This window comes from Echiichthys vipera (genome assembly GCF_963691815.1).
Source record: "Echiichthys vipera genome assembly, chromosome: 4".
Taxonomy (NCBI): Eukaryota; Metazoa; Chordata; class Actinopteri; order Perciformes; family Trachinidae; genus Echiichthys; species Echiichthys vipera.
Window position 1 is genome coordinate 8,863,999 of NC_139829.1, and position 13,148 is coordinate 8,877,146.

The 13,148-nt window shown below is 39.0% G+C and overlaps 1 protein-coding gene across 2 annotated transcripts in view; it reads right to left on the reverse strand.

The window, feature by feature from the left end:
* The window catches only part of dapk1 (death-associated protein kinase 1), an 87,074-nt gene that overhangs the window by 46,568 nt on the left and 27,358 nt on the right, over window positions 1-13,148 (reverse strand). For both annotated transcript variants that reach the window (XM_083912294.1, XM_083912293.1), the window contains exons 3-4: window positions 8,351-8,572; window positions 1,861-1,999 (exon numbers count right to left, since the gene is read on the reverse strand). In XM_083912294.1, coding sequence (XP_083768420.1) covers window positions 1,861-1,999; window positions 8,351-8,572 — 361 coding nt within the window. The remainder of the gene's footprint in view (window positions 1-1,860; window positions 2,000-8,350; window positions 8,573-13,148) is intronic.

Sequence of the window (13,148 nt, forward strand, 5' to 3'; positions counted from 1 at the left end):
ATCTGGAGCGGAGGCTGCAGCGGTTGGTAAAAGCTCTGGCATTGATCATAAGTGGCACCAAGGTCATTATTTTCTGCAGACCTGGAGGCCGGATGACCTGAACTAAGTGATGTATGATTTATGAAGATTGTTCTGTAAGCAGAGGAGAGGAGTCGGCCTGAACTGTTATTTCTGAAGACGCCATATGTGCAGCCGTAGGTGGGCAAACGATCAATGATATTGATTAAGCACAAGGAACTTCCACAACAACACGTGCTTGTACGGCGCGTCATGCCATGAGCACACCATGACCTTTTTCCCTTCGGGAGTTTAAAACTACGCACACCACATTATCAACAGCAGCTAATTCAGAAATGAGACAAAACAGATGAGTCATAATTAGCCTCAGATGCACTGGCTCGAAAAACCTGGAAACAAAGAGAAACTGATAGAAAAGGAGAGGTTTAAAAGAGCTGATGCAAATACAGAATCTCCTGTGAGATGGCGTTTTTTTGGAAAAAGGATGTGAACAACTCTTCACTGTGACCTCTGATAAGATGAAAACATTATGTTTTTGTTCTTCTTCTAAAAGGAAATCTCCAACTGTGTTAAACTAAACAGAACATGACCTTCAACGGGTCGCCGTCATCATCTTCTGCGTCCAAAGTGTTTTCATGGGAATCTCACAATCATCAAGAAGAGTGGATCTCTTCTGCTCTAAAACAAATCTGAACAATTCTGTTTTTTCCTTTTGAGGACTTTACCGAGAACACTAATCACTCGAAAAAGTCTCATTTGCATTTGTTGAACTGCCGGAAACAAAAGATCTCCTGAGTACAAACGCTTGGGTTTAGTGTGTGTTGCTGTGTCCCAACTATAAGGAACATAATACATACTCATTGTCCCAATATATAGTTTTTGCAGTTAGTATGCAAGAAGTCAAAGTACTTTTTCAGTTTTGTACTAACAGAAAGCGAAGCAACAGATTAAGCTGTAGCCCCGACGTCGGGAATGAAACTTTACAAAGAGAAAGCAGAACAATTTTCAAAAGATTTGGTTTTCTGAGAACGTTATACGGCTTTTTTTTTTTTTATTCATAGTGGGGTTCAGGGTAAAAGCACAAGTGTATATATTAAAAATGGCTGTTTCAGTTTCAGGGTACTGGTATTGTGCATGCTGCCATCACTGCCACACCTGAAAGGAACAGAGGCGGTGTAATGTACTTAGTTACAACTGTGGTTTTAATAATATGTCCAAATTTCTGCTGTAAAAAAGGCAGATTGTGCACTGCATTTCAGGACAAAAGTGTCTCTAACACGGCTTTAGCTAACTTAATCTGCTGACTATTTCTTGATAAATCATTCCGAAATCTGCAGATATAGGAAAATGTCCCTTATAATTTCACAGTGTTCAAGGTGGTATCTTCAAATTCCTTGTTTACCATCAATCAAAACCAAAATAGTGCGCTTACCATCAAATCCTCACATTTGAGAAGCTGCAACTACAGAAAGTTTGGAGCTTCTACTTCAAAAAAGAGCCTTGCATTGCCAGACCTATCTACACAGCGCTGTAACACAGTATATAGATATTTGAGATATAAATAGATATAAATATCACAGACTGAGTTGTTGTGTTGAATTGACATAGTTTCATATCGACCACAGGCCTCTGAATCAAACTCAGAAGGTTAACACATCTCCACCCTAAATTTTTGCAGTTTTTCATTCATTTCACTGCTGTAAACTGTAAACCGTTCTGTTTGAGTCTGTGTAGTTATGATTTACAACCCTAGAACCTGCTTTGCATTAGTGTGTAGTGTTGAATTGCGACACAGATACGTGCAGAGACTATGAAGCTGTCTGTCTTTAGCTGCTGCAGTACCTTAAGGTCAAAGTGAGCGATCTGCTTGGCGTGCAGGTAGAAGACTCCGTCCAGGATCTGCTTGAGGAACTGAGTGGCTTCCTCCTCGCTCAGCGACTCCTTCTCTGCGAGGAAGTCGAAGAGCTCACCGCCGGCCACGCTTGACGAGGAGAGAGAGAGAGAGAAAGAAAGAAAGGAAGAAAGAAGGAGAGAATTAAAATGGGTGATCTCTCAAGATCACAGCCAGCTACAAATCCCTGCTTATCAGAGCTGAGCTGATGTAATCTCATCATCCTGGTGCATTAGAGCCTGACCAATTTACACATCCTGAGTCCACTGTTCTCAAAAACGTCCCAGAGTCGTATTGAAATCGCTCCGTTAAAAACAACAAAGTGGAGGATGTGAAAAAAGGTGTTTGAATTAACTTTGTTTTCATGCAAAATAAAGTTTTTTTTCACCATTATGTTGCGTTAAAATGCGTAAAAAGACCTTGCAGGGCTGATAATTGTATATTCATTAATGATGTAAAAACAATAAATGAGTTTCCAATGTGATCCCAATTCTGGGACTTAATAGCATTCTGATCCACAACGTTGAATGAACAATACTGAGCCTGGTCTGAACAGTTTAGGGCAAAAGATTCTCAGCATTTCATGATACATAACCGACGCGGTTCGGTTTTCTGATAGAATTGAACCTGTTTTTATCAGCACTTGCTAATCACCAGCAACACACTACCCTTCATTTTCATTAAAACTTTGCTCATTTAATAAAGGCCTTGTGGGATTGAACTGTTATCATTAAATAGTTGGTAATAAAAGTAGAGAGCAGAGGATTTATCACGGTCACAACATGATAACACGATGGAAAGCCTGCAGCGAGAGGAAGTGTGACAGAAAAGAAGAAGAGCGAGGAAGAGTGCAGATAACTGTAATTACAGCCATGCTTCCCTTCAGTCGTCAAGCTTTCACTTAACAGTATAAACACTGTCATGCAATATACGCAAGGATGGAAGTGATGGTTAAAAAGGAAAATTACTTTCATTTCAGCGGCCACTTCTCCATGTAACACTTTACGTTTAGTTTTACTCCTTGTAATTTTTTCTCTTTCTCTCTCTCTCTCTTTCTCACCCTCTCCCTCCAGGGAGGAAACAACAACAGCTGCACAGCTGAGACCTGCACCCTCTCCTCCCACCAAACACCAACTCTATACGTTGGATGTGTACGTCTGTACTTAACAGGGTACGAACTATCAGAGGCTTCAAGAAGGGTTTGTGCCTGAACACGTCCAGTCTGCCTCTTTTCATACCTGGGTTGGTCAACGTTTAACGTCAAAGGACAGTCGCTGTCACGGCTGTATTTACCCAGGGTGCAGCAGGAGGAGGAGAGGATGTGGAGGACAAAGGGACACAACATGAAGCTAAATATTTTTAGCATCCAACATGTAATTTGTTGTTTTACCTGCCCAGGGGTGGAAAAGCTAGCATGTCAGCCTACCAGTGCGGAAAGTTAATTCTACATAGAAACAGGAGCAGTCTTGTGTCATTTAAGTGCAACCGCATTAAAACAATTCACTTATCAAAAGATAAAACAGGCATTTAACTCAAGACTGTATCACCTTTTATTAAATTGACCACTAAAGAGATCCTCCCTGCATTTGACACTTGTAAGTTGTAGAGTCAGATACCAGTCACAATTCTCAGTCAAGTCAAGCACAAAAAAACAAGATAACGAAAGTCACCGTGGACTTTTGTGTGAACCGTCAGCAGCCGAGGAGCATTAATGCTATAAGCTTAAAGCATTAACACAGAGTCATCTCCTGCCTGCGCATTCAACTCAAATAGGATCACTTAGGAAAAAAAGAGAAAGACGACGTCATTTTCTATTCTGGGGTGATTGTTTTTTGTCATAAAATGCATCTAATTTTGCTCTGATGATGAACGATGATATTGAATTCAAAAATAAAACAAATTTTATTTTATTGACTGAATAACAAACTTTTTTGTAATACATTTAAGTTTTTATTCACTTCTCTATTTAAAGTTCTAGCATATGAACATTTACGAATATGAGACGGTGGTAATAAAAGGTATTTTTAGTAGATTTTCTTTTTCTCACGTGGATTTCTTTCTGTATTTTCTTAAGAAATTGCAATATATTCATTAGTAATATATAATAATAAAAATCCATGTAAAATGTAAGGTTAAAATTCTCTGAAATATAAAAAAAATGATCCATAAGATCTTTAAATGTGCAATGGTATCACGCCAAAGTTGGTTTATCTACAGTAAGTGATAACATCAATCACGGCTTACATTTACCCACAATGCACCTAACACTATTATCATAAATACCTGAACCTTAAACAATATTATTTTATATATTTTGCACTGATACTGGCATCATTTCATTATAGTCTGTACAGTTTGTTTCTTTTTGCACTCTTTTTTTTGCTGTATGTCAATTTAATAAGTCTTCAAACTATACTTCCTGGTTCATATTTCATCTTCTACTCTCATAGCAACGCGCCCACACAAACACAGCCTGACTTACAAAACAATACAAAACTCGTCATATGAGTTCCTCAGGGAGCAAATGATTGTCACAGCATCTTTCTGACATGAGGAAGTTTGGGGATCTGTGGACTAAATCACCATGACAGACCGGTCAGGACACACACAAGAGAACAGAGGCTATGATTTTACATAACAAATCATTTAAACTTCCTTTAACTACGTCACAGAACCTTGTTTTTGTCTTGTGCCACACTTACTAACAGCTCAGGGAGTGTCGAGAAAAGGGAGTTCTGTAAAAGGTTAATCACACACAACCCTTCCTTAACTTAAATTTAACTTGACACCATTAAACAACGCCGTGCTGAAGTGAGCGACATCATCAGTGAGAGCAACGCTTGAATGTGTGTGATACAGTATGTGTTGTGGAGGTGTTGAAGACAAACAGACAGACAGGATGGATGGATGCCAGCTGGAAGAGAGGGAGAGCTAGTGGGTTGTTTTTATACAGATGAATGATGAACTTACAGAGAGAGAGAGAGAGAGAGCCCTAACAACAGCAGTAATAACCAAGAACACCCCTTACATAGACTGGGCATGATTGTGCAGCTGAATAGGCTGTGATTCATTGTCGCCCTCCATTTGAGAGATCGGCGGTTATTACATGGAAATGTGGTTCATGGGAGCGTGTTTTGTTTGTTTGTGCATTAGTGCAATCAGGAGCAGGGATCATGTTGATGTAAAAGAGCACTTGTGTGTTTTGGGGAATGAGGAAACATGAGAAACAATTCTACGAATGTTTGAGAGAAAGAAAATCCACACTGAGTTCATCAAGGTTCAACACAGCCGTTTATCAAGAAGCTGATTGTTTTCAAGATTCAAGAACTTTAGTTGCCATTTGTGCTTGCATAGGAACTCATGTGCGGTTGTTCAGAGAGTCAAGTTAAAAAGACACACAGAAAGACATATACTTCTCTAGAGAAACCTTGTATTAAAGGGGAAAGTGTGAGCATTGTAATTTGCACAATCCTTATATAGAAGTATCAATCGTAGTGTAAATAGCCCAGATAGTGATGAACAGAGTCATTCTGCACTAATGACATTAAATGAAGGTTGTTTCTGTGATCATTTTCATTCTGATTTTAAAAAGAAATTCTCTGTTGAAGAGTTTAATAAAGCCTTAAAAATACTGTGATATTAATTTATCTGAAAAATATATTCAACAGTGATGGAGCACTGTACCAAAGCAAAACACCAGAATCTGACTCACGGTCTACGCCAGAGCAGCATGTTTGCTCGTGGGAACGCCAGATTCAAACTGTCCTCCAGCTTTACCTTGAACCTTGAATACTCATTTAAACAGCATGTAACAACGCATTATGTAATAATCTGCCGCATTTTGTAATAAACAGCCTGAATGTAATATGTAATCATATTTTTACACCTTTTAAATAATGTGGTAGTTATGACAAAATGTGGGGATTGCATTTTCAGGAAAATGTAATAATATGGCACATAATGTAGCAACCTAACACAATTATGTCTTAATTCATTTTCTTAATCTAATTGTACCATTTACTTTATTCATGAATCCTATAGAAGAAAACAGTGTTTAAATCTTCCCTTCTGACACAATGAACACTGTTCTTTCACAAAATAAAGGGTTTTGTTGAAGTGCCTTGGTTCTTTAGGAACAATAAACAATAAATCATGAAGTAATACTTTGTTTTCCAATTTCGATCCCCACTGTGTGTGTGTATTTCTATATAGATATATAGATATATACAGTACATATGATATTATTTATAGCCACAGTGACCTGCTCTACCACCTTACTATACTGAGCTGGAACAGAGCCATGGACTTATTAATAATTACACACACGCTTTACTGCAGGCCTTGACTGGTTTGGTGCTTTGTTATTCCTTCCTTGGTATTCAATCGTATGTGATCACCGAACAGGAATGTAGCCCGGCAACTGCAGCCCTCAACATGACGCTCATTACTGCGGACTGCTGTAAGGTGACCTAATAATTGAGTCGTGCTCTATTCTGCTTATTCATGCTTATTTGTTCTGAATAAGTGTTTCAGCTGGATAATTGTGATGAACGATCCAACAGTGTTTGGAGTTCCACCTAAACCTGGTCATACTGGTCCAACTGGTGCTTTAGTGAGGTTTGTGCCACACGACACCACGACACAGCTTCAGGCCAGTTTACCACTGATCTACCTTGAACACTGGATACTGTGAGGACTTGTACTCCAATTACAAAACAAAACAACCATGTGGAATGACACAAAAATTTTAAAGGGGCAGTCCAGTGTCTTCACACATATAGTCCAGTTAACTCTTCATTGGTGCAGCTCAGTGTGTGAAAACAGATGAACATACTTTTAAGGCTCTAAAGGAAGCTTTCCAAAGTTTGGAAAAATAACCCTTTTGATGGCGTCTCTGCTTGGGGCATGACGTTTGGAGTCTCTTTAGCGTCCGCGCTGTATCGTATTTCCCAGTTAAAGAGGATATTTCAGCGGTGTGCAGCCACAAGAGGGGTTTAAATCAAATCCTTTGTGAATTACTTTAATCAACTGTATGGTTAGTTATAGGTCCTGTAAGCTTTATTTTATTGAGAACGCTACTTTTATTTATGTTCACCTCAGCTTTCTGCTAAATCTTCGCACTTTTAACGTCCGCACTGTTTTGATTATTGTCTATGTTTTTATTCTCTTTGTCTTTCTGTAATGCATTTGAATTCATGACATGTTGTGCTGTGAAGCACTTTGAGTCTGCCTTGTGTATGAAAAGTGCTATACAAATAAAGCTGCCTTGCCTTGCCTTATTTTAAAATACTATCCGGAAGTAGATCTGGCTACAAAGCTGTCTACTTTCACACCAACACAGGTTTTCACAAAGATGAACAGCCGCCAGACGCTGTTTGTGATGATAAGCACCTACAGTAGCTGGAGCGGGAACAAGGTATTTTTTGTTGTGTTATGTATGACGAGGATGTATATTTCGACTTTAGTTATTATTTTAATTAAATTTTTGTTTACCTTAATTGTTGCAAAGATAGCCTAACTGTCAATTATCCTAACTGTATGTGGTTAATGTTTAACTATGGTAATGTTTGTGTGTGTTTTGTGTGTGTTTTAACAGTATATTTAAATTAAGGGTTCATTCTTTTTTTTTTTTATTCTGTTACAACAGTTTTACGGTGTTTGAATGGAGAAGGATGGATATGTTTACGTTTTGGGAAAGGATGGGAGGCTGTACATAAAAAAAGGCTTTGTAACAACAGCAGTACGCTTTAATCGTCTCAGCTGGGGTTCGCTTCATCCTTCACATTTGATTAGCTGCCTAAAAAGTGGGCATGCTTAAGAGTTTAGTGTCATACAGAGTTACAGAGAGCGGTCGCCACGGCGAGTAAAAGTCAGCATGTACGTACAAATATCAGCCACGTTGTTTTAGAAAGAAAACGTTGGTTACGTACTGTAGCCCCAGATTCTATGAATATAATGTTAGGTGATTTTGCGATATCCAAACACACATGGCTAGACGCCCTAGTTTTTTTACCTTTAGTATGTCCTGTAGCTGCCCTAACAAAGCACGTGCTGTTACATGCTGAATGCATACAATTGGAACATACTAGTTCTTCATAACATTGAGCATTGACCCTTGACCCTCTTGCTTATATACAATACATAAAGTTTATGGGTCAGAATAGCCAGAAACGCATGCTTGCTTGCATGCAGCAAAATCTGACCGGATACCGTCAAACCTCCTGGGTTTTTTTTGGCTATGTGTAAGGACATTATAAATCTTTTTTTCTGGCAAACTAAATAATATGGTAGTATGGGCACTGGAACACAGAAATAGCTTTTTTTTCCCTGCATTATATTTTAAGAACCTTATGCAACCATTTTGTTAAGGTTTTCATGTAATAACTTAAAAACAGAAATCCATGTTGTGATGAGTACAGAAGAATAAATAAGGCCACTCACAGCTCCAGGATCAGGATGACCTCTGCCTTGTTTTCAAAGACCTCGTGGAGCGTGATGATGTTGGGGTGCTGGATCTCCTTCAGGATGTTCACCTCGCGCTCGATGTCGTCCCTCGTCACCCCCCGTCGACTCGACTTGCTGCGCCGCTTCTTGATGGATTTGGCGGCGTACTCCACACCCGTGCTCCTGTGCCGACATCTCCTGACCACAGCGAACTGGCCGCTGGAGAGGAGAGGAGAGGGGATTGCGTGAGGCGTCGGTTGCTTGTCAGAAGGTGTCGTTACCTTTCGACAGAGCCAGGCTAGCTGTTTCCACTTGTTTCTAGTCTTTATGCTAAGCTAAGCTAACTGGCTGTTGGCTACAGATACATACATGGACAATAAGACAGATGTGTAAGAGAAACAGAAAGAGGTGAGCTAATCAATCAGCTGTAGGGACACTCTAGTGCTAGGGAAGTGTTAAATTCCCACAGGGTTCACCATTGTTCACTAATACAATAAAAAAAAAGAAGCATTTGGCCGCATCTGCATCAGTTAAAATGTGGTAAACACAGACATCTGAGCCAGAAGGAGTGGGTGGGATAATAAGGCAATAAAAGAGTTGATCAGAAACAGCTTTAATTAATAACTGAAATAGCAACGAAAGCTGAATAAAGACACAAGTGTGTATTCAGATACAAATCAGGGCGACATCGCATCCACCTGTGGAGGTTTTTCAGAGACTTACTGCAACAAAACCCAATTATTCTGTTATATACTATGATGATTCACCTTGTTTTTTTGTTTTTTTTTACTCTTTTGATCCTCAAAACGGTCTCTAATTTACAGAAGAAAAAGGGAGTCAAGTGAGAGCGAATCACTATCATTAGTGGAAAACGAGAGTATTTGTGCGGCCCTACGGAGAACAAAAGAAAACACCTGCCCTCACCCTCTGCAAATAAGCAGTTTGACAACAGTGTGGAAATTATACCGAGGCAGCACATCAACCCATGTCATACTCCTACACACATTCAACTAGTTAGAAGAAGACCTTTACTGCAAATATTCACTACAATTTAGTTGTATTAAACAATTCAATCTTCGAATATTATGCTTTTGAACAGTAAGAAAAAGCTGGGTACAATATAATAAGATATTTATTTCATACTTTTACGATTAAATAATGTATTGGGAGCAGACGTACCTGCAATTCCATGTGCACTTATGAATAAAATGAATACAAAATGACACTTTAACAGATTTTTATGTGTAGATTATTTGCCAATCAACACCAATAAATGGCCATATCCACATAATTCATACTTTTCCAGACATTCAGAGGCTAAACAATTAAAGTTTTAAAATACTTTTTGGTATTTAAAAAAAAAAAAAAACACCCAACTTAGCTAGCTCCACTTTGCTTTTAATTACATTCATATTTATTGGTTTTCTTCCTCTTCTGTGATAATAAACTGAATATTTTAAGGTTTAGACCATGGGTGTCAAACTGATCCAGTAAAGGGCCGTGTGGCTGCAGGTTTTCATTCCAACCAAGCAAGAACACACCTGCAGCCACACGGCCTTTTACTGGATCAGTTTGACACCCATGCTTTAGACCATTGAACAAAACAAGCAGTAATGAAGATGTTACCTTGGCCTTTTGGAAATGGAGAGGGAGCGTTTTGCACTAATTTCTTTTAAGCCCCATCATTATGATAAATATGTTACCCTCAGGATATAAACGGTTTCCTCATTTTGTAGTCTAATTTTGACCAATGATTTGATCATTTCTAAAGTGCACACGTGTTGACTCTGTCACCTTCAAAGCTGTTGTTCCCCTGCAGGGTCCTTCAGTGTTTACAGTGTTAACAGGCTGAAAAGGTCCAAGTTGTGTGTACGAGTACAACCTCAGGTGCTCTTTCACTGTCTAGGCAATCCAAGGATGTATGAAGAACACAGGAGCTGTTATGGAACTTCCACCGTCACGTTCCACCATGCAGCGTTGTTACTAAACACCGCTGTCTGACTAGATAACGCCGACTTCACTGTCACTTGATCTAAAACGCTGCCAGAATAAAAACACTCGGGGAAGCGAGGACAGTTGGCTGAGGGCTGTTGACGCCTCTGCCGATTGTGCCTCCTTCACGGCCCTGGCAATCATGAAGCACGTAGTGTACCAAACACCCACAGAGGGAGGAAGAGAACGAGGGAGTAAGCAGGGTGAGAGAAAACGAGTGTCACATTCTGTCTCTTTTTTAAAAAAAATTTTTTAATTTCCACAGAGATTTTCTCATAGATTTGAAGCTTTATGGCAAAAGCTTCCTCCATTTTGGAAAAAACAAAAAGGACAAAATAAAGAGAAATCCCTGCGCTGTCATCTGACTCCCACAGTCCTGCCAAGATATATGTTCCCACTCTAATCCTCTCTCCTCAGTGTGTCTCCCAATATATTTTGAGTAAATGTAGCATCCAGACTTCTGCCAGCTACAGAGGAGCTTTAAAGGAACATAGAAATGAGGCCTTTGGGAGTATCAGTAACAAGAACGTCACCTGCTCTGACCCATGACTGTTATGCGTCCCTTGGGTTGATCAGTGGTGAAAAAACTTTCACACTAACACTTTCGGCTGTGTGTGAATGTCTGCTGCTTACAAAGGTGCTGCAACAATACGTGCGTTTACATGTGCAGCAGTACCTGGAGTACGGTCTTACTCTGGTTAAGTGAATAACAGGATTATGTCAGTTCTCCCCGTTTACATGAGTGGGGAAGAATGAAAGGGTAACTCTACGCATGGAGAACATGGACGACTTTAGGACAGAATTACAACAGATATGGTCTTTTTGGTAGTAACGTTAGTTGCTGTGGTGAAGGTTTAAAAGGTAAAGCTTGTGTTGTTGCTGTGTTTGGCGCTATTGCTTCCTGATCTCTTCCGTTGCTGGGTCAAAAACCACTGCATTGGAGTAGGGAGGGGCAGCTGTATCCCACGGCACATGCGCAGACGCGTTTCCAGATTTTAACCTGGTTAAGGTGTTTACCTGCACAAATACTCAACCCGATTATAATCTGTTTTTTAAACTGCATGTAAACGTACTGAATTAGTCGATAAATCTTTGAAGTCACCTTTCAAGCATAACTGCCATACATTTATTGGTTACAGCTTCTTAAATGTGCTGATTTGCGTCTTTACTTTGTTTATGTGATCATTAAACAAATGTCTTGTAATTTGAAATTGTAGGTCAGACAAACCTATTTGATTTAATGAATTTCAAAGGCCTTTTTTTTGTTTTTTACTATTTACATTTTACAGACCAAACGTAAAGTAAAGGGATGTTGTGTTGGTGGTGCTTCTCATTCAGCAGAGAAGGCTTGATTGGCAACTGTTTTGTTAATAAAGCAAGCAGTTGTTAAAGTCATTTTTTCAAGCAGAAATGTCACCAAAAAAAATCCCTGTTACAGCTTCTGAAATGTGAGGATTTGTTGCGTTTCTTTGTCCTATGTCTTAGTAAATTAATCTTTAGGTTTTCGATTGCTGGTCAGACTAAAAAAGCAATTTGAAGATTTGGGTTCTTGGAAATTCAATATTTTTGGACTTTTAGACTAGACGATTGACAGATTAATCTAGAAAAAATTCTGCAGATTACTTAGGGCTGGGCAATATATCAACATTATATAGATATTGTGATATGGTACAACATGGTATTAGATTTTGGATATCGTAATATAACAATAATAGTATTGTTATATAACGTTGTCTTTTCCTTGTTTTAAAGGCTACATTACAGTAATGAGTGGAATAATATCCTTTTTACCAGACCATAGCTATTGTTCTAGTATTTGTCTTCACCCAGTTAATTATTATATCCACAAATCTCATTGTGTAAATATTTTGTGAAAGCACCAGTAGTCACTTCTACAATACAGTTGAAATATCGTAACAAGGTCTTTTTTCAAAAATATTGTAATATTTAATGTTCTCCATATCGCCCCTCCAAAGATTAATCACTAAAGAAAACAATCACTGATTTACCATAAACGCTACCAACTAACTATCAATTTTTCTGTGTTTTTATTATAATACATGTCTGAATTCAGTACTTGTGGCATTGTCCGTCACTGACACATGCACAACGTCTTATTTTCAATCTACATTACTATGTGAAAACAGTGTTTGCATCTGCTTTGACAGCAGTAGATTAGAGAGAAAAACCCTCTGGATATATTGCAGTCCTATTATAATCATCAACATTAAATTTGAAGGGAAGTAATCCGAAGGTTTGAAAATTGTTTGACTCGCTAAAAGGCAATAATGTCTCTTTAAGGCAGTGACTTGTCCCGCAACGGAGCCAGAGACACGAAGCAGACAATGTGAAGAGGAAGAGTGAGAGCTGAGGATGAGGGCTTTCTCATGTTAATGACACTTCCACCCCCATCTGGTCTGGCTTCAGTCCACCCTATTGTGCTTCCCACCTGTCAGTCAGACCTCCTTCGTGAAGATAGAAGGGGCCGAAACATCCACAGACGTTGTTGTTCACACTGTGTATATGTAATATAATACATGTGCATACAGATGACTCCACAATCTGAACCCCCTGTTACACACACGCCTGACAGGATGAAGCCACAATAAGACAATGAGTGTCTTAGTCTGCACGCGATCATACCTCAAAGGACGATCAAGTTAGCTACAAATGAGCAGCTGTAAAGTTCAAATTCAGACAGCTTAGGTGATTAGAAGCATGCAGCTAATGGTAATGTGTGTATATCTAGACGAATGGACGTGCAGGTAAACAGAGATGGTATATTTTTTGAGCTGAAATGAAA